The sequence below is a fragment of the Euprymna scolopes genome, chromosome 36, assembly GCF_053919585.1.
Source record: "Euprymna scolopes isolate OS-2025 chromosome 36, ASM5391958v1, whole genome shotgun sequence".
NCBI lineage: Eukaryota > Metazoa > Mollusca > Cephalopoda > Sepiida > Sepiolidae > Euprymna > Euprymna scolopes.
The window spans coordinates 95,264,631-95,287,682 of record NC_136517.1 but is presented as its reverse complement, the minus strand read 5'-3'; the positions used below and the strand labels follow the sequence as shown (position 1 = coordinate 95,287,682).

The 23,052-nt window shown below is 33.7% G+C and overlaps 1 protein-coding gene across 4 annotated transcripts in view; it reads right to left on the bottom strand.

Moving 5' to 3' along the window:
- LOC145260690 (thyroid receptor-interacting protein 11-like) overlaps window positions 1-23,052 on the bottom strand; it is a 183,818-nt gene that overhangs the window by 29,158 nt on the left and 131,608 nt on the right. For all 4 annotated transcript variants that reach the window (XM_080119089.1, XM_080119091.1, XM_080119090.1 and 1 more), the window contains 5 exons: window positions 18,856-18,927; window positions 12,417-12,538; window positions 8,803-8,966; window positions 3,882-3,985; window positions 1,592-1,691 (listed from right to left, as the gene is read on the bottom strand). In XM_080119089.1, coding sequence (XP_079975215.1) covers window positions 1,592-1,691; window positions 3,882-3,985; window positions 8,803-8,966; window positions 12,417-12,538; window positions 18,856-18,927 — 562 coding nt within the window. The remainder of the gene's footprint in view (window positions 1-1,591; window positions 1,692-3,881; window positions 3,986-8,802; window positions 8,967-12,416; window positions 12,539-18,855; window positions 18,928-23,052) is intronic.

Genomic DNA, 23,052 nt, shown 5'->3' with positions numbered 1-23,052 from the left:
CGGCACACACAACGCCGAGTCAAACACAAAATTGAGTACACTTAACATCGTCTTACTATCAACGCTTACCTTCTGAACTCGGAGTATGGGAAATTCCCATATTCACAAAACAAAATCACTAAAAAGATAATGAGTAAACGTTGGATAAAACGATGGTTAAAATTATTACGAACTTGCCAGGATTCGAACCTGGAATCTTTTGATCCGTAGTCAGACATACAATCCATTGTGCCACAACTCCTGTCCATATATCGAAAGATGTTACCGCGACTATATACAGACAGTTCTAAATTCCGTTGATATGGGCAGGTAACTTTTGCACAAAATGGCCCCAAAAAAACTTATTTCAGGCTTTTTGTGTGACTCAGCGTTGTTCGTTACGAAGTATATATAGATAAGAACAATCTAAGGACTCACACCTTTCAGGAAAAAAAAGAATTTTTCAATTCAGTGCATCCGTTTGAAAGTTTTATTGGTATATATACACATGCACATAAATAAACATTTAGAATTTTATTAATAGTATAGATAAACTGCGATAGTAATTAATATGTCATGGAAAAGGAAGTAGCTGAGTGGTCTTGGCTACATGCTCGAATAATAGAATCTAGGAAGTCGCTTTTATGAACAAATGTTTGTGATCATAACTGGTAATATGCTTAAGTTTTAGATTTTGGGTGTATTTTTTGCTGTTCGTCCCAGGCTGTTATACCCATCTGTATTTACGGCTTACAGTAGCCAATAATATTCTTGTGAAAAGGAACTCAGGTGTATTCACAGTCATTAATTCAGTAATAATATCAAATCATGTAAAAATATATCGGAAATGATTACAGTAGAGCTAATATCAGTAACCATATCGCGCATGCATGTCTGTTAATTATTGAAACAAATACGTAATTAAAATAGAAACATGCAAGTTTGGTTAGTAAAAATGGTTTGCTGCTCGTCCAGAATTCACCTATATTAAAAAAAAAAAAATTTTTTTTAGAAAAGAAAAATCCATATAATGTACATGATAGAAAAAAATATCGTATTCCAAAAATCACATGAATTGATTAAGCAGTTTTATTTTCATAAAGAAAATAATTTTTAAGCATATTTCAGTTTTTTCCAATGCCCCCTGGCTTTTTTTTTTTTTTTTTTTTTTTACAAAGATAAGGGTTTTTTTTTCTAAAATATTGCAAGTTTGAATTATTTGGGATTACTTTCTTTTATTTTCAAAATGGCATCTCTGTTTGCACACAAAATTTTATTTTCTTATTAGAAAATAAAATTACTGGATCAATTTCTGTGATTTTTGGTGAACAATATTTTCTTTCCATTACATGTATATACATGCTACATACTTTTATTTTGTTTTTTTTAATATAATGGGGAATTCTGGACAAGCACCAAAAATTTAGACGTGAGACCGTTCCAATTTGCCATTGTCATTCTCATTTCTCATGTAAACCAGAATTCTGCACAACTATAAAATAACGATTAGTCAAAAATAGAAATATCTTGTGAAAATCAAAAAATCTACACACCTACAAATGCATAATAGATTTTAACTAGTATGAATCGTGTCGTTGGGTTAGTGTCTTACCTTCTGCTTTTAATTGGTGGATGATATTTTCCTTGAGATCAATCTGTTCACTCAACCGTTCCGCAGCTAAAAGACCTTCTTCCGCATCGACCAATTTTTCCTGAAATTATTTACATTCATGTCGTATAAATGTGCTATCAATGTCAATTGAAAAAAAAAAAGAGAGAAATTCAAGTTTATAAGTGAGAACAAAAAAATATCAAGTATAAATAGAAATGAAACATTTAAACTGTCCCATGACGATCAAAATGTTTGGTACTTGTACAGTTTAATCAACACGTTAAAAAATTAAAATATCGAAAAAAAAATTATGTTGTACGTATCCGTTTTGGACTGAAATAATTCCCCCCACTCTTTATCTGTGCCTAAACCTAAATGTAGATTCCATGAACAAAGCTTTTTTATTAGAACTGCACGCCTGTGGAATTGTCTTCCGTTTTCCTGCTTTCCGGCTGACTACAATATGGTTGTCTTCAAGTCTAACGTAAATAAGTTCTTGATGAGCCGTTCCATATAAGTTATCAAATTTAACAAATTTTCATTACTAATGATTACTATATTGTCCAATTTCTACTGTACACTCTTTAACCCTTATCCTTGAGTGGCCTCTTGGCCTTGATAATGAGTTGATACCTATGAAAAAAAAAAAAAAGTCCAATGTGAACAAGTTCTAATTGAATCGTCCCCCTAAGTAATCCAAGTTACAAAATTCCCACTGTTTACTATGCTAAAATCACAATGACTAATGTATACCTATTAACCCTTATCCTCGAGTGGCCTCTGGGCCTTGATAAGTGGTGACACCCTTGTAAAAAAAAAAAGTAGTTTTTTTTGTACAGCGGAAAAACAATTTTTCATGACAGCATGCTGAAGGTAGCCATGTTTGGATTTTTAGAACTCGTCCCGGGGAAATAACTTGGTCTAACCCTACCCCCCCCCATCTTAAATAATAGCTTTTCTTTTGAAAAATCGAAACATAGTTACCTTTTTTTTTTCACTGTAAAAAAAAAAAAGCTACTCGATCAAATTAAGTGAAATGTTTTTCAGAGAACTTCATTTCATAATGGATACATACAATATAACTTTTTTTCCGATATTTTCATTTTTTAATGTCTTGATTAAACTGTACAATTACTAATGGCCATCCCTTCTGGTTCAGCAGAAAACACTCAAACAACTAAGAATAATGTATAGGTAAAAGAGTTATCTACTCCTGCGTTGAAATAGTACCTAAGAGTTATCTGCCCCTGATACAGGAAGTACTGATGAGTTATCTGCCATTTTGGATCATATAACAACATACGGAAGCAGCTATTTGCTTTTGAGAGTGAAACTCAGCAACTTCCATACTTTACACCCAGGAATGAGGAGTAAAAGTTTATGCCAACTTGGAGTTCGTGTTTCCTACTTAAGCATGGACGAGACATGGCTAGCTACGGCCGGCATGTGATTGGAGAAAAAAAGCGAGATAGATGATGACGAGATATTTTTTAATTGGTGTTGAAACGGGAGAATAATGATAATAAAAAATTTTGTTGAAAAAGAAAAAAATGCTGACCCAAATTTTTATTTTTTTTTATTTTTATAAATTACTAGCAAGAGGTGGAGGGGGGGGGGCGTTGCTTAAATATGATATTTTAATTTGTCCAGATTTTGCATATATTATCATAGAGTCGTGATTTCAAAAGTAAAAAAAAAAAAGTATTTACATGTCATCAGATAGAATCGAAACCGAAACTGCAGCATTCAAAGCTGGTGACGTTACCACTGTACCAACGTGACACGTATATGAACTGATTAAAAATTTAAAATAAACTAAGACGAATGTACAAAATGTTTAACGATTTTTTTTCAATTTTGATCCTTTAAAAGCAATTGTAACTGGTTAAAGAACCATTAAAAGAATGGCCTGTAAAAAGTCCTATCATTTAAGGCCCCTAGTACCACTCTGTGACTTTTAGTTTCGGAGAAGATGAAGTTTGAATATATGGAGACACACAAACAGACCGACAGACATATAGCCGTTTATATATTAGATTTTTACTAACCCACAAATGTGTTGATATGAGATCAAATGAGCATGCAGTCGTAACAATATTTAACGTGATAATCAGTAGGTTAAGCAAAATATAGGTTAGCAAATGGAATGTGCAGGTGGGGATTTGGTCACATTTGTAATTTAAGGTTGGGGTTTTTTTTTGACAGGAAATCTAGAAAAAACTGGAAACCATTCCAAACTCGCCATCAACAGAACCAATCTATCCTTGCTGTTTTGTTCCCTGCCACTGACCTTGGTATCTTCCAATTCCGATTGTAATTGTTCCACCATTTTATTGAGCCTTCTTTGTTCAGTTTCATTCTTCTCTTTTTCAGCAGTCATCTGCGTCTCACGTTCTAAACAAAAACAAAACAAGTTTTACGCATTGCAAAACGACGACGACGCGTTTAAGACATCATTTCAGTAGCACCGTTTTATTATTCACACACATTCCACCAACACCATTCACTAAGCATTACCAATACCAACATAAACTAATCCACAATCTATTTCATTTTTATTCATTTCTGATCTATTTGCACTAAAACAATTTTAGGGTTTGTATTGCTGTACACATAGATTCGAAAAAGTTGTCAAAAGAACAAATATATAACAAATAAATGTTATCAAAGGCAAGATATATGTCAGCCTATGTCACGGTAACACATATTGAGCAAGTTTCTAACAGTATTTTGTATAGTCTTTTATTTTTAACTCCTTTTCCCAAACTTACCGTGTTCAGCAGGGAGTCCAGCGCCATTTAAAATTTTCCAATACATCGGTAAACATTGTATGTTTTTTCGAGCTGAATAAACATGTTAGATTAAATAAAAACACTAAAAACTTATCCAGTTATGTAGAAAAGTAATTTATCTTGCCTTTGATAACATTTATTTGTTATATATTTGTCGTTTTGACAACTTTTTCGAATCTATGTGTACAGTAATACAAACCCTAAAATTGTTTTAGTGCAAATAGGTCAGAAATGAATAAAAATTAAATAGATTGTTTTTGAATAATTTTCTAATGATATTTGCTTTAAAATAATTTATGTTGACAAAAGTAATGATTACTGAAAATTCAGAGAATACAAAACAAATAAAATAGTGAGAAAGAAAATAGAAAGATCCGATAAAGATTGTCACATGAAGAAGAAAAATAAACATTTGTATGAAAAGTGTTTCGATAAAAATAAAACAAATAAAAAAATTTTCTGATTTGAAAATTGAACTTTTGTTGAAAATCATTATTCGTGACAAAAAAGAAATCAATAAAACCTGCCCTTGACATTTTCTATTTTCGTTACAGTTTCTTGAATTCAATGTAAAAAAAAAAAAAAGAAGCTAGGAAAAATGCACTGAGAAAGAGAGAGGGGATAAAAAAAGAAAGGAGGGACAAAGAAAAAGGTAGGGGGACAAAAAAAATAGAGGGATGAATAACAAAAGAGAGAGGGACACAGAGAGGAGGGGGCTAAAAGCAGGTGGATGTCTGACAGAAGAGTAAAAGGAGAGAGATAAAGAAGGAGAGGAATTAAAGAGAGGAAGAGAAATAAAGACAGAGGAGGAGGAATAAAGAGAGAGAAAGGGATAGGGATAAAGAGAAAATATAGAGTGATAAAGAGAAAGGGTGAAGAGAGAAAGAGAGAAGAATAAAGAGAGGGGAGAAATAGAGAGAGGGATGGATAAAGTGAAAGGGTGAAAGAATAAAGAGAGAGGAGGAGGGATAAAGAGAGGAGGGATAGAGAGAGGAGGAGGGATAGAGAGAGGAGGAGGGATAGAGAGAGAGGGAGGATAGAGAAAGAGAATGATAAAGAGAGAAGAAGAATAGAGAGAGAGGATGAATATAAAGAAAGAGGGGGAGGGATAAAAAGAGAGGGGACGAATAGAGAGAGGGATGGATAAAGAGAAAGGATAGAAGGATAAACAGAGGGAGGAAAGGATAGAGTGAGGGAAACGGATAAATAGAGAGGGGGAAGAATAAAGAGTTAGAGGGTAGGATAAAGAGGATGGAGGGAGATAAAGAGAGAGGCGAATATAATAAAGAAAGAGTGACAGAGGGGAGAGAATAAAGAGTGTGAGAGGAGTGAAAAATTTAAAAAAAAAAAAAAGAAAGCAAGATGGCTATAAAGAAAGTTTCCCATAAGTTCAGCATAAAATTTCCCAAATTTGAAAAAAAATGCACCTGAAGAACGTCAGAGTTTACATCAGCCAGCTGAATCCACTGTAAAAAATTTCCCCCACTCTATATCTGTGCCTAAATCAAAACGTGGATTCCATGAACAAAGCTTCTTTCTTAGAACTGCACACCTGTGGAACTCTGTTCCGTCTGCCTGCTTCCCACCTGACTGAAACTTGGATGTCTTCACGTCCAACGTAAACAAATTCCTTATGAACCGCCCTCTTAAGTAAACACTTCATCAAATCTCCACACTAACGGACTGTACTTGCAATAACCCTTATCCCTAAGTGGCTTCCGGGCCTTGATAAGTGGTGACCACCGTGTACAAAAAAAAAAAAAAAAATGTGAAAATATCAAGATGACACTAGTTGTCCGAATGATCAGAATTCAATATTTTCCTTCTATCATAAAAATTAAAAAGAATTTCCTTACATAAAAAAGTTTTAAACTTTTTTTTTTTCCAAAGGAGTCACCACTTATCAATGCCCGGAGGCCACTCGAGGATAATGGTTCATGGGTATACATTAGTAAATCGGATTATAGCATAGTAATCATAAATGGTGGAAATTTCGCAAATTTGATTACTTAGGGGGACGGTTCATCAAGAACTTGTTTACATTGGACTTGAAGACAATCAAATTGTACTCAGCTGGAAAGCAGGCAAACAGAAAAGAGTTCTACAGGCGTGCAGTTCTAAAGAAGCTTTCTTCATGGAATCTACGTTTAGGTACAGATAAAGAGTGTGGGAAATTATTGATAGTGGTTTTGGATAGACAAGTGTTTTTTGTTAAAGTTTGCCAAGGGGAGAACCATAGATTAAAGCTCAGACGAGCATTTACCATGTAAATAATGATAAAGCATAGACAGGCTTGCAAAATCTCTTCTGTGGGAAAGAGGTTACAGGGAAGAGAAAAGGGCATCCCCCACCAAGCTACAAAATCTATTTTTTATTAATAGAAAAAAAAAAACTGATATTATTCTTAAAAAAAAATTAAAAAATTTCTATTTTAGTTGTTTCTATGAAATAAATTCTTAAACACTTTCCATGAAAAAAGAAAAAACTTTTTTATTTTCATTCATAGTTGTTTCCATGTTTTTATTTAAAAAGAAAAAATTATTTTTTTTGAAATATTTGTTTATAAAGTCTTCATATCCTTTTCTTTAAAAAAATTTTTTTTTAATTTATTTTATAATTAATTTCTAGCAAGTCTTATTTTCTTGTGTCAAAGCTTTGTTTTCAGCATTTTGTATTTCTCTTCTGGCAATGAGTTATATAGAGCACTGCTGAGGGATGCCAAGTAACCTTAACAATTAATACTATGATCGTTGTTGATGCTTAGAAAATATATATCGAGGCGAATTAGGTATTTTTACAGATAAAAATATTTATAGTAGACACGTATCGGGAATTATACGGCATAATCATGTTGGCACACCGGTTCTCGCCAGATCACCGAAGTTAAGCAACATTGAGCCTGGATAGTACCAGATGGGTGACCATTTGGGAATTCTAGGCACTGTACGTGCTCTCCGCTCATCTCGGTATTGTTTCCAGTTGTCCTATACCTCAACTTGCCACAGGTATGCAACAATGTCGACTCAGGAGAGATGTTGTTGGAGATTGCGCAACTCTTACCACACAAATTTCACGCGCAGACACTCTTTACAATGGGTATCCATACTCTGTCAAGACTGAAGGAAGCCACACATCGGTAATGTTAATGCGGAATATCAAAACAAAAACAACAAAGATGATTTTAGTAATGGCATCAGGTGATCTTAATGTTACGTGTACTATTGACATAACGAAATTCGGAAGGGACACATACAGTTTTTAGTTTGTTTGGAGTCAGAGGAGAGACTTGTACAAAAGCATGGAAGATATCATCTCTGCGTTTGGAAGCTGGGGGAGTGAGTAAGTGTGTTTACTTAACAGCATTTTAACCTCTAGGGGTCATTTAATGCCAAGAAAAGTTTTATTGACATAGGAAGTTTTAAATTTCTTAAAAAGTTTATTTCCAGAAGCAATATGCTTTAAATTTTCCGAAAAGTTTGTTTTCGTTTTTTCTAGAATAGAATGTTACTAGATTATTTTATAGGAGTTTAAATAAATTTGTTTCTTTTAGATATTTTAAAATCTGTTGAGGGGAAGCTGGGGGGAAACGTGACCGTAGCATAATGTAGGAATAAAAAAAATAATAAAAAAAACTTCGAAATGCAAATAAAATTATATCAATTATTAGGTTGGTGCAAAAACAATATTGTTTTTGCACATATATTACTTTTATATATTACTAGTGGAGGTACCTGGCATTGTCCGAGTGTGGAGAGGTGGTGTAGCAAGGAGTCAATACAACCAGAAAAAAAAAAAAGACACACAGCCTAAGGAGGGAGGTGTGAAAAAAAAAAAAAAAAATAGAAGAGTTTAAGTAAAATAATTCAGTTTTTGTTTTCAAAGGAAAAAAGTTCCATTATGCGAGAGGATTGCACAGCGTGATTTTTACAAAAGTCAATCAAAATAAATCTAGAGACGACGTCCCTTCGCAAATCGTAGATATTATAATCTAGGGAGTATATAAAAAGTTCTAAAACATAGTAAACCCACCCCCCCAAGAACCCCCGCGAAAAAGCCTTCGCTGACAAAAACACGTGCATCTCTTTTGCCTTTTATATATATATAGATGTTGCACACCCACACACTCATTTGCACAATATAGACGCCTTTGCTGACACAGACACACAATAACACTCATAGTATAGATAGAAATATGCAACAAATGTTTGCAGCGACTTTGTCTTGTTGCTGGAAGACATTGATGTGGCTTTGGATCAGATTTTGGATCGGTACCCAAAAATTTGTAGGGAATGAAAAACAATCTCATTTTCCATAGCTTTTGTTAGGTTTCCAAACCTTTGCAAGACGACATAGTTTGAATCTGAACAAATTATTTTTTTTTTAAACCATGAAATCAGAAAAGAGCGGGAGGCAACATACCAGCCTGAAATTGTTCCAAAACGATTTGAAGGTTCGTTAGCGACGTGGCATATTGTTTGCATTGTTCTTGTAATGCGGCAAGCTGAAGGTAAGCGTTGTCCCTTTGGGAAGCGATCATGTGTAATTGGTGACTCATATTTTCGACCTGGTAATTCGTTTCCTGGCTAGAAATAAAAAAAAAAAAACAACAAAAACTATTGAAATCAAATGCTACAAAGAAATCCGGCGCTAACGGAGTTCAAGACGATTATATAAGGGTTGGTTGGTTGGTTGGTTGTTTTTGTTTTACGGCATATCAACCCTTTTCAGGTTATTTAATGCTGAATCCAGTTATTTTGAAGAAAAATTTTTAATAGAATATTTTTTTTTTTCAAGTCGATTTCTATTTAACCCATAGTTGGGACCCTAACAGGTACTACTACTCTGGGTCAGAGTGGACCTGGGAGCAATGGCAATTAAAGGGTGGCTCTACACTCCCCAAAGCCCGCAAGCTGAGGCCTCACCACTGGATATAGTTTAAGGTCATATCCAGGACCATTTTATAAGGGAGATAACTAGTATAAACTAAGCAAAACTAAGCATATTTTTCAAGAGATAATTTGAGACGCTAAAATAATCAATCGAACAATGAAACAATTGCAAGTAATAATAAAAATAAACAATTCTTTTTTTTAATTTTTTGTAAACTGTTTCGGCAATTCTTTTTCTTCTTCTTCCTTTTATTATTAAGCAGTTTATGAAAAAAATAAAATTTTGTGGGGCGGGTCTACTTGTTTAATAATAATAATTACCGAAGCAGTTTACGATTTATTAGTATTATTAAATCGACTAATAATTGTGAAATAAAATATGAATGTATTGATATTGCGAAAAAAAAAACTTTGAATAAAATAAAATATGCAACAAGTGTGCTTGAAAGCCAAATTACAATGCAATATTATAAAAATAAACAGATGTTTTACTTGTTTGAAATTTATAATTTAAATATATTTCGGAGTCAAACTCCATCCTCAGTATTTTTTTTTTTTTTTGTTCTTCTTTCTTGCCATGTTGTAAAGTTGGAGAAAGAAAGTCAGTTAGTAAAGATCTGCACACTGTCTCTCAGCGGTTGGATTTTTTAAATGCCTGTGTTGGCTACGCAAGATTAACATCAGGGATGTGAGTTCCATTATAGAAGCGTTGATTTAATTTGGATAAAATAAAATATGGATCAGGTGCGTTGGAAAGCCAAATCACAAACTCCATCCTCAGTATTTTGTACATCTCCGGGGCCCAGGCGACAAGATCAAAGTGTAGTATCTGTTCCAACAGATACTGCAAGCAAGGACCAGATGTGGGGGCAACCCTACATATCAGACCTTGGTCAATGTAGGGGCAACCCTTCATACCAACAATTACTATCCAGCTCCCATTTCCCACCTCTCGGGAGCTGGTCCCCCCTTTCCCTCCCCCCTACCTCTCTCTCCACATTAAAAAACGGCCTTGTGCCTAATTTGCTCAGTGGGGAAGCAAATAAATCCACATATACCTGACCTTTAACCAGCTCCCATTTCCCACCTCTCGGGAGCTGGTCCCCTTTTTCCCTTCCCCCTCCCTTCACTCCTTACATTAAAAATTGGCCTTGTGCCTAATTTGCTCGGTGGGGGAGCAAATAAATTTTTTTTCTTTTTCTTTGTACATCTTTTTTTTTTCTTTCCTTTTTTTCTTCTTCTTTCTTGCTATGTTGTCAAGTTGGAGTAAGAAAAGTCAGTAAAGATATTCTTTCTCCAACTTAAATAGATATTTAAATATATTTACATTATAAATTATTTCAAGCAAGAAAAATATTTGTTTATTTTCATAATATAATGTTATGATTTGGCTTTCAAGCACACTTGATCCATATTTTATTTTATTCGGTATTTGTACAGTTTAGTCAAGACATTAAAAAATGAAAATATCAAAAGAAGTTTAAATTGTATGTATCCGTTATAGAAGGAAGTTCTCCAAAAAAAAATTTCACTTAATTTCATCAAGTAATTTTTTTTTTTACAGCGGAAAAACACGTTTTTATGAGAGCGTGTTGAAGGCGGCCATCTTGGATTTAAAAAAAATTTTGTTTGAATTTTAGAAATGCCAAAGGGAGATAACTCCAGTTAAAGCGCTGACACCCCTTCCCATCTTTAATACTAGCTTTTCTTCCTAAAAATCGAACATTTTGCTTGGTATCATAACAAATTGTTTTTTCGCTGTAAAAAAAAAAAAAAAAAAAAAAAAAATACTTGATAAAATTAAGTGAAATTTTTTTTCGGAGAACTTCGTTCCATAACGGATACATACAATTTAAACTTTTTTCGATATTTTCATTTTTTAATGTCTTGACTAAACTGCACAAGTACTTTTTATTCAAATTAAATCAACGCTTCTATAACAAAACTAACATTCCTGATGAAAACCTATTATTTTATTACAAGTTATATACATTCAGAAAAAAAAATTAAAATTGTATTAAAAAAAGGTTTATTTTCACATAGGTAAACATTTATCATTGACTAGACTACCCGTGACCCGTTGGGTCAGTATGTCATATTAGCTATGAAATTAATGTATGAGCGTGACACTTGTGATGTAAAGAAAATAGTTTTTGTGACAGAACAGAAACATTTCTATAAAAGTATATTAAAATGAAAAAGGATATAGATAGATTTCTATGAGCCGTTCTGTCTATAATTGTTTATTTTGGAAAAAAAAAAAACTTACAGCCATTGAATTATAAGTGGTTTGCCATACTTATAGGTACATTTACGTTGTTATAGGTTAATGTTTATGTACGCATGCGCAACCGGAAGTTGTAAACTGGATGTTGGTTGTTTTTGTTTTACGGCATATCAACCTTTTTCAGGTTATTTAATGCTGAATCTAGTTATTTTGAGGAACGATTTTTAATGGAGTATATTTGTTTTTTAAGTCAGATTCTATTTAACCCATAGTTCGGACCCTAACAGGTACTACCAGTCCGGGTCAGAGTGGACCTGGGAGCAATGGCAATTAAAGGGTGGCTCCACACTCCCCAAGGCCCGCAAAGTGGGGTCTCACCATCGGATATAGTTTTAGGTCATATCCAGGACCACCGGATGTTGGGTTACAACACCCATTACAAGGTCATTTGAGTTTTATAATTATATAGATTAATAAGAAATTCTTAAGACTGAATAACATGTCAAATTTAGGACGTTTTCGTTTTAACAAAGAATAAATAGTGAACCATATATTCACGCCACTAGAAATTATAATAATAATATATTTATGATCACAGATTATTTTCCAGTTTTGAAAGAATACAATTCTTTTATTTAGTGTATGTCCTTTTAAAAAATTATCTCAGCAATTTCCAGGACTATCCTCTTATAAAGACGAGGTTTTTTTGTTTTTTTTTACTTGAAATTGTTTCATTATTTGGATGATTATTTTAGCGTCTTAAATCATCTCTTTCAAAACATACTTATTTTTGCTTAGGTGATACTAGTTATCTCCCTTACATAATTGTCTCAAACTCCGTTAGCGCCAGAAAACCTCTCCAAAACACAAAAAATATGAAGAAATAAAGATAGCCAATTCGTAATCAGTCTTCTTACCTGGCAGATTCTATGGCCGCCGTTGCCGTAAAAGCTTTTTCTTCGGCTGCTGCCAATTTATTACGCAAATCTTTTTCACGTTCTTCAGATTCTAAGGCTTCTTTGGTGTATCCTTCTTCAATCTAAGAAAAGACAAGCTTAGCATTAATTTGTTTATTGCACTGACCATAAGATTAAAACTCTCCTTTCATATACAAAATAGATTTTCACTCTTCAAATGTAATTAGAATGTTCATGCAATTGACATAATTGGCCTAATTTGCATATTCATTTTAAAATTGATATCTCATTACTTCACTATTCAATGTTTTGTTTTTTCTAATCAGATGACTGTTTTCAGTTTATTATTCGGCAGCTTTTTATTTACATATTTATTTTACACTATGGCCGTCAATTTGGATGAAAATAATTTTTCCAGCTCTTTTCAAATCGATTTACTTGGGAATATTGCAATCCAACTTTAGATTGTAATTTATAAACGAAGCCACGACCCAATGTGTGTGTATATAAAAGATTTGTTGTTGGTGATGTTTTAGCAATCTTAACAACGCTGAAACACTGTTATTTTTTTTTTTTTCCACTACCTCAGCGTTTTTTTTAAAGAGCTATAAGCTCTATTAGTTATTCATTAGTCCTTGCGCGAAAGCACAGAACACAAAATGTTTTAAATAATAATAATAGAATAACAATAACAAAGACTTTCGCTAGCGAGGACTACTATTGACCGTAACCAGTTATACACTCCTTTTGAAATTTTCATCTCTATTTTTCTCGTTATCTACTGAATATTTTTAATGAAACCTATATGAAATATGTTCCTTATTAAATTTTAAAGATTTTCTATTCTGAAAGAAGTTCAAAAAAATTTAATCTAAAAAAGTTATTTTAAAGTTTTTGTTAAAAAAATTCAGATTTTCTCATTATTCAGACATGTATGACAAAGAGGGAGTTGCAAAAAAGAGTTGTGGTGTGAGGAGAATTACGAACTGAAACAGAGAGAATATTCAGACCTGTAATAATACAAAGAGGGGGTTGCAAAAATGAGTTGTGGTGTGAGGAGAAATACAATCTGAAATAGAGAGGCGGAGAGTTTTTATAAATACATACAAAAGCATATTCATCTTTTTTTTAAATCTAAATTAATAAATTAAATAAAATATAATCTTAAAAAGATACGATACAAGTTAGAAAAGCATTTCATCCAAGGCATGAAAATTGTTAAACAATTGTTTTTTACTATAGGCTTTAAAAATAAAGGTACAAGATTCAATTTGAAATTTATTTATCTTCAAAGTGCACTTTTATACATTTTACAAAGTAAGGTATAAAAACTTAATACCTTACTTTGTAAAATGTATAAAAGTGCACTTTGAAGATAAATAAATTTCAAATTGAATCTTGTACCTTTATTTTTAAAGCCTATAGTAAAAACATTTTGTTTAACAATTTTCATGCCTTGGATGAAATGCTTTTCTAACTTGTATATATATTTTTTATGGAACTTATTTATTTATGTGCATAACACTTGTCCATAGTTATACTTTTATGCACATAAATAAATATAATTTTACTTTAAAAAAGAAAACATCTCTCTATGGATATTTTCTTGGGATATTATACGACCAAAAAATGAGGCAGAATAAATTTATAATTCTCTATTCCCAAAAGATCATTACCAAAAAGAATTGGAATTTACTTTCAATGTAGATTTCTTCAACCGATTTGGAATCTAATATCATCATCCGATTCCATACAAAGATTATTACTCCATTTGGACACCAAAATCTCATATCCCTTTTTTTGTTTCAACCCTTATTTTCTTCTTAGATTTAATCTTTAAAATATTTTTTTATATGTGTTGAATAGCAAAATTATATCAAACCAGATTTAATATTTTGCTAATGACTTTTCTTCTGAGGAGACGAGCCTACATCGAAAATATATGGATTAAGGAAATTACTTTGAATTTTATTCTTTGTTCAAATAATAAATTTTTGTTTTGAAAAATTATATTATTTTGAATGAAATATAAATATAAAAAACTATAAATTTATATATATATATATATATATATATATATATATGACTACTTCATTTAATCACATAAATTGATATACGAAAGTATAAATTTATGCGTGAATTTTAAGTATTTTTTTTTTTTTTACATGGGGCTCACCACTTATCAAGGCCCGAAGGCCACTCAGGGATAAGGGTTATTGTGTGTACAGTAATCAATGAGATAGTAGTGTAGTAATCATTAGTATTGGGGGTTCTGATAGAGTGTCTTACTTAAGGGGGCGGTTTGTCAGGAGTTTGTTTATGGACTTGAAGACGTCCAAGTTGTAGTCAGGTGGGAAACAGGCAAGCGGCAGAGAGTTCCACTGGCGTGCAGTTCTAAGAACGAAGCATTGCTCATGGAATCTACGTTTGGATTTAGGCACAGATAAAGAGTGGGGAAAATTTTTGACAGTAGTTTCAGCTAGACGGGTGTTTCTGGTGAAAGATTGGCAAGGGGAGACGAGGGATTGGAGCTCAGACGAGCACCTGCCATGGAAATAACTATAAAACAAAGACAGGCTCGCAAAGTCTCTTCTGTGGGAGAGAGGTTGCAGGAAAGAGAAAAGGGCATCCCCCACTAAGCCACAAAGTCTATTTTGTACTCTGTCAAGGCAGGATATGCTGTTTTTAGCAGCTCTTGCCCAGATGTGGCAGCAGTACTTCATCCTTGGATGTACTTGGCTTTTATAAACTTAGAGAATTGCATTAGTAGTGAGATATCTTCTGGAGCGGTAGAAGGATCCAACCATTTTCCCAGTGTCTCTGGCAACAGATTTGATGTACGTGTTCCATTTTAGATCAGGAGTAAAGGTCAAACCCAGAAGCTTGTCAAAACATGGAGCCTCTCCAAGACAAGAGCCATCCATTTCAATTGATGCCAGATGGGGATCAGAGTGTTGATGATGTAAAGATAGAAGCTTGGTTTTGGATGCATTAAAAGTGACCAGCCACCTCTTCCCCAATTATACCACATGCTCAAGATCAGAGGAGAGAGAATTAGAGAGAACTTTGTCATTTACGGCCTTTGATGTGTTGCCATAGATGGTCGTGTCATCAGCATAGATGTCAACAAATGATTTAAGTATGTGTTTTCGGAGATCATTGATGTACATCAGGAAGAGAGTTGGACGCAGGATTGACCCCCGAGGGACTCCAGCATTAATACTGTGGGCCTCTGATTTCTGCCCATCAACCATTACGCTTATGAACCTATCGAAGAACAGTGTTCAATACGTAGGTAGAGCTAGGGAGTAATTTATAATATATATTTTATAACTTATTACTATATATATATATATATATATATATATATATATAGTAATAAGTAGCGATATATATAACTGTAATCTTTGAACGTATATATCATGCACTGGATAAGACAGTAGCACTAAATATATCTAAGGCCTTTGACTCAGTATAGCACAATGGTTTTCTCATAAAAATCAGATCCTATGATATTACTGAACTAATACTTAACATAATTAAATCCTTCTTAAATAAAAGAATCCAGGTAGTCCTCAAAGGTCGTACATCAAAACAATATGATATAAATGCGGATGTATCTCAGGGGTTGATACTTGGACCTTTATTACCACTATCAGCTAGGCTTCAATCTCTATCCCATCGACAAAATGTTGCATCCCTCTGCCTGCTTTACAAGTATTTTAATGGTAGATGCTCCAACGAACTACAAGCCCTTGTACCCCCTCGGTAAACAGACCCATGAAGCAGCAAAATCCCACCCCTACCCAGTAGAGATCCCCAGATGCCAGAAAGCCTTCTACTCTAATAGTTTCTTCCTTAGTACTGCTCAACTTTGGAATTCTCTTCCTGCTTCCTCAATTGTACTGACATTTACTAAATAAATAATAAAATTTAATAAACAATGCAAAATGCAACTTCTTTTGAAAAAAAAATATATATATATATTCAGTAAATGGTTTTTGTTAATTTTTTATTGTTTTTTTTTATTTATTGTATTTTTCTTTTGTTAATTTTTTATTTATTGTTTTTTTTTTATTTATTGTATTTTTCTTTTGTTAATTTTTTATTTATTTCTTTTTTTTCCAGTTTGTTTATTCATCTGCGTCTATTACTTCGCTCGGCTTAATTCTGTATCTGCTGGTTGAGCTCGAGCCATGATTGACTTGAAATCTTGAGGATCCAAGTCAAATTCTGCAAAAGTACCGAACTGTCCACAAAAACCTTATGGCATAGTAGATAAACTAATTTGTAAAATTCAGTTGTAAGTTACACTCTTCTGAACCCGTGGCGCTCCAAGTATATGTGATAAAGGAAACCCTAAATGTTGTCTGTCGAGGCATCTTTTGCTAATCAGTTCATCACATTTGCTAAAAAACTCTTCCTGAACTTGACTCCCACTTCCAAGTTGTCAACCGTCATCAACTGTCCCAAACTGAAAACTGTCCATAAACTTATTCTGACTCTTAATTTTATCGACTCAAAATCAGAAATCCTACATCCACTCTTTTGTCTTAGTCACCCTCATACTTGAATACTTTTGGGATTACCCTATTAATCACTTGCTACAGAGCTGCTAATGCTGGTAGCAGCGGCAGCCACATAACACATATGCAAATGACTGAGCCAGTGCGCAATGTGATGTCACAGCAGAGGAAGAGAAGAGAAAGAAAAGCAGAAAAAAATATGTACCACATGGTAAGGACCGGAGAAAATATTGTATGCTGTGGAAGATGAACGTTTGGCCCATGGTTATGAGAGACTTTTAACTACATGGCAGACAACATAAACTAAGAAACTTTTAAAACGAGAGGCAATGCGTTATTTTGGAAAGTACCATGAATAAATGCATTTCATTTCAACTAAAAAAGCCAAGCCGAATTTCTTTTCCTTTTTCATTGCAATTATCTTAGACACAATGTGTGGGCCCCAGTGTTAAAATCTAACAACATCGTCTAAGAAGAATAATACCTGCGTTACATACTCCTAGCTGACTATTTTGAAACCGACCTTGAGGTACCTTGGTGTCCCTCTCCTTTCGTATTTGTATTTATCTCACTTTTTTGTTGTTTTTATATATAAGAACATCAACACTTATCAAGACCCTAAGGCCACTTGAGGATAAGGGTTAATGAATGTAAGGTGGTAGTTTTATAATTGTTAATGGTGTAGACTGCGTAGAATTTGGATTATTAAAGGGAACGGCTCAACAAGAACTTCTTTACATTGAATTGTTGTATTCAAGTGGTAAGCAGTCCAACGGAACAGTGTTTCACATGCGGACAGTTCTAGGGAAGAAGCTTTGTTCAAGGAATCTGCGTCTAGATTTAGGCACAGATAGAAAGTGGGGAAACTTGTTGATAGTGGTTGTAGCTAATCGAGTGTTTTTGTGAAAATTTGGCAAGTGGGGGGGGGCATAGATTGGAAATGAGATGAGCACTTGCCATGAAAATCATGATAGAGCAGAGAAAGGTTCACAACATCTCTTTTGTGAGAAAGAGGTTGCAGGGAAGAGCAAAGTGAATCGCCTACAAGGTTTTAAACTCTATCAAGGCAAGACATGGCGTGCCAAGCTGGTCCTGCCCAAATGTGGCAATAGTATTCCATTTTAAGACATACTTGGCTCTTATACAGATAGAGGATTGCATCAGCAGTGCAATAGCTACTGGAGCGATAGAATGATCCAACTTTTTACTTTGCTAATGAATCTTTTACTTTCATTGTCGGGGATCTTGGCTCTTGGTAAAGGAACATCCATAATATCACACCAGAGACACAGATTTCAGAATTTGACAAAGATTTTAGAAAGTTGCACCTAAAGAAGGTCGAAGGTCACATTGACCGAAATGTTGTGAAAAGAACACACAAGATGAGAACAACAGTCCAGATAATCCAAATAATATGAACTCTTTATCTGTGCCTAAACCTAAACGTAGATTCCATGAACAAAGCTTCTTTCTAAGAACTACACACCAATGGAACTCTCTTCTGTTTGTCAGCTTTCCAGCTGACTACAATATGGCCGTATTCAAGTCCAATGTAAACAAGTTCTTGAGTCGTTCCCTTTAATTAATCCAATTTACCAAATTTACACTTCTAACGATTACTATGACCACTGTACACTCTTTAACCCTTATTCTCGAGTGGCCTCTGGACCTTGATAAGTGGTGATTCCTTTGTAAAAAAAAAAAACCTCAATAGGCTCATCATACAACTTTCCACATTTGAGTTTTCATCCATCTCTTTCTTACACGAACTGGTTATCTTAAGTGTTTTAATCCATCTCACTTGCACGGTTTAACCAAGTAAATACATACAATTAAAAAAAAATATCCCATTAAAAAAAAACTCTCTTTTTTTTTAACTTTGAAAATGTGAAAATTGTAAAAGATTTGTTTACCTGCAAAAGATGCATCCGTAATCGTTCGAGCTCTCTTGTTTGTTTCACATCTTTTTCTCGCAATTTGTGCAACTGGAAAGAGAAAAATTTATCAGCTACTATTTTAAATCGAAAGCGATAAATCTATATATCTATAAAAGTGAACGTGTCTGTGTGTGTGTCTGTGTACATTTTCCTACACAATAACTGTCAATTTTCAGTCTATAGACTCGAAATTTGATATACAGGGTACTGAGATTTGGGAAAATCTTTGTGATCGGTTTTAGGCCAGAAATTTAGCTGTTAAGGGGTCAAAGTTCAACGATTTGACCTTTGAGAACTCTACCAAACTCCTCTAACAATTTTGGGTCTAAACACTTGAAATTTTAGATATAGGTTCCTTGGACATGGATCAAACTTAATAACTTGATTTGAGCTAAAAACAATAAATGGTAAGGGGTCATAATAGGGGTCAAAGTTAAAAAAATTGACCACTTTTTTTTTTTTGCTCAACATACACCTCCAAACACCCGGGCAACGCCAGGCTGAAATGCTAGCAAAAACTAAAAACATGAATAATAATAATGTTCGTACACACATTATCTCTTAACATCTATTTAAAAAATGAGATCGTCTGATCCAAAAAAAGATGGTGATTAGTGATTAATCTGGTGGTGTTATGGTCAAATAATTGGATTCTATACATTTGAAAATTAATTGTTCCAAAATCAAATTATTCAAAATCAAAACATTTAAAAAAAGTGTACAATTTCTATTATTATTATATAAAAGGAATTTTGTGTTTGCGCGTGTGTGAGTCAGTTCGTTTCCTAAAGACTCGAAAACTGCTAAGCCGATTTTTATAAAATTTCACACAAAGATACTTTATGTGCCTGCCAGTGTTCTTAGATAGGTTTCGTATCAGAATGTCTTCGATAAGTATCAATAATCAAAATAATCTGATTAAAGAAGGAACAGGCAATGTTGACCAAAGTTAACACCTTACACAGCCTAACATCACAAGTGCATTTAAGAAGTTTGATTACTACACAAGCCAAAAGACCCGACATATAAAATCAACAGTAGGTTCTTTGATATGACAGGGGCGCGTTTGGAATGAATGTTTCTGTTTAAAGCACTATTGCACCATGATAGTTGATTTATTCACTTTAAATTTAAATTCAAGCGATTATCACCACACAAGTAGTAAGGGCAGGCATATAAAATTAACAGTAGGTTCTTTGATATGACAGGGGCGCATTTGAAATGAATGTTTCTGTTTAGAGCACAGATGAATCATGATACTTGACTTTTGCATTTTAAACTTTAATTCAAGTCGTTATGTACAAAAAATACTTTTATAAACTCAACAGTAGGCTACAATGTATTGTAGACTAAGTCGCTGCGGGAAGACATGTGAAGCTTCCTCCCGATGCACCATGATGGGTCCCCAACTAGAGCAGGTAATCAATTGATTTGATTGAAAAATGCGCAATTTCACTGATGTCGATGCCAATAAAAATATCGGAGTGTGAAACATTCGTTGATCATCATTCAACGTTGGGTCACCTTGCTATCTTTAAATAAAATACATTTTCAAAAAGTGACATTTGTTTTATTGACTTATTTAGCTGAAAATTCAGTTGTAGCCCTTTTGTTAAATCTGTAAAAGTATTTATCCAAGTAATCTTGTTAATGTAGTGTACAAATAGATCTGGTTACTACAGTTTATCTCCAATATGCTTAGAGGAATCTGTGAGATATTTTCATTGTGTGGACGCCTGGCGCGAACAGAAACTCCGACAGTGTCATTATACCATCTATAGACATAACAGATACTACCCTTGGATCCTAGCCAGAAGATCAAGAAGGTATATTTTAGTTCCGCATCCGGCCCAAGAGACACATCACGTTTTTTTTTAATTTAAAATCTTTTTTTTTACATTGCGTCTTCAGTGATCAGGAGATCCTATTTATTAAAAAAGAGGATAGAAGATGATAACCAGGGCTATGACAACAGCATATTCTTTTCATTGTTTTGACTCTCGAGTATATATCCGACACAGACACAGTTAATCAACCAAGAACCACATCAGTCTATATAAAAGCATATAAGATATCAACGGATACACACTCGAGAGTCAAAACAATGAAAAGAATATGCTGTTGTCATAGCCCTAGTGATGTGACACAATAGCGTAGCCTCTTTTCAGAGAGCTGGGGGCTTCTACATTAATAAACCTTGTGCCTAACTTGGCTTGCACTTATGTGGAGGCAAACACACACACCCACATTTCAGTGCGGACACATTTTTTTAAAGGTTAAAACTATCGGCACACGAAGATTGGCAGGTGCTTATGATTCCAATGCACAATAAAAGTTAAACTATGTTGACATTATAATTTGAAAAACAAAACATTGCGTGAAATGCATATTTCTCTCTCTTGTTCTCTCTTTCTCTTTCTTTCTCTCTCTTTCAATGAAAAAAGAGAGAATTGAAATACGATTGCATTGTAATAGCAGTTAAAGCTTGCACCCCATACGCATGGATATAGTAGTTTGGTGTGCACGCAATGGGTCGACTAAATATGCTTCCTACTTGTTAACTGTTAAATAAATTATATATTTTTTATAAACATGCATTTGTTCGCTATTTTTGTACAAGTGTTCGATTTCAGCCCGCAGTTCCTCCCATTAATGCGACGACGGAAAGCTGCCTGTAATGACGCAATGAACACATAAGAAGCGACCCATGCCAGACAGTTATAGCCGACGACATATCAACCCATTTTTGTTGATGTCTCCAACATGTGTCTATCGTTAGATACCGTTGGGGAGCTGGTTGCATTCCCAAGACGTTCCCCAACCAAGTAACCCTCCAGGAAAGCGATAGTACCATAGTGATAACATACTACGAACATTAAATTAGCGTATCTATACACTAATTTTATGGTCGCAGTATATTATCACTTTCTATCCTCCTTTTTAATAAATAGGATCTCCCGATCAAATAATTAATAATCTGGAAACCGTGACACACGTATGTACATTAAAGGTACTACAGTATTAATATATGGATAATGAGAAATGAGACTCCAGGGAACACCACTGGTTATTATTAGTGAGTAATCTCTGATGATGGCCTATGTGAAAACTCCTAATGAGTATAAATAATCTATATATCTATAAAGGTGAGAATGTATGTGTGAAAACACTTCTCAACCTATATACTCAACAAATTTTTGATCTACAGACTTGAAATTTGGTATATAGGGTATTCAGACATGTGGAAAACGTTTTAATCCATTTTTATCCAGAAAAAAAGGTCTGCTAAGGGGTCAAAATTGAAAAATTGGTACGTGAGGGTGATTGGATTTTTATCTGTTTGTCAATTTTTTCTTGAATGCACAGCTTCTTTATGTTAAGAATAAGTAGGTTTGAAAACACTTTTTAAAGAACGTGTCAAGCTGGTCTAATGGTTATCGTACTTGACTCACTGTCTTTAGGTTTTGGTTTCGATCTAGGCTCGAATATCTTCTTTTTTTTTTTACTTACAAGAAGTGAATTGTTTTGAAAAGACATAATGCTCGCATGCACGTGTTTTAATTTCTTTCCGTTTTTTTAAGGAATTTGATGTCACATTTAATACCGGCCAACATCAGTAGATCTGCTAGTATATCCATAAAAGTGAGAATGTGTGTGTGTGTGTGTGCACGAGGACAATTCTTAACCTGCATACTCCATGACTTTTTGATCTTCATGTTTGAAATTTGGTATATAGAGTATTCAGATATGTGGAAAACTTTTTAATCAGTTTTTATCCAGAAAAAAGAGCTGCTAAGGGGTAAACATTCAAAAATTGGTACGTGGGCATCATCAGATTTTTATCTGTTTTCCAACTGTTTCATGACTGTGCATGCACAAATCATTCACATGATAGCTTCCTTATGTTAATAATGAATAGGTTTGAAAACTTTAAAGATCGTATCAAGCTGGCCTAATGGTTATCACACTTGACTTACTGTTTTTAGGTTTTAGTTTCGATCTCATCTCGAGTACATTTGTTTTTTTTTTACTTACAAGAAGTGAACTGTTTAGAAAAAATATAATACTCACATACACGTCTTGATATTTTATTTCATTTTTTTTAAAGGAATTTAACGTTACATTTAATACCAGGCAAAGCTGGGTACATCTGCTAGTATTAATAATAAAAGC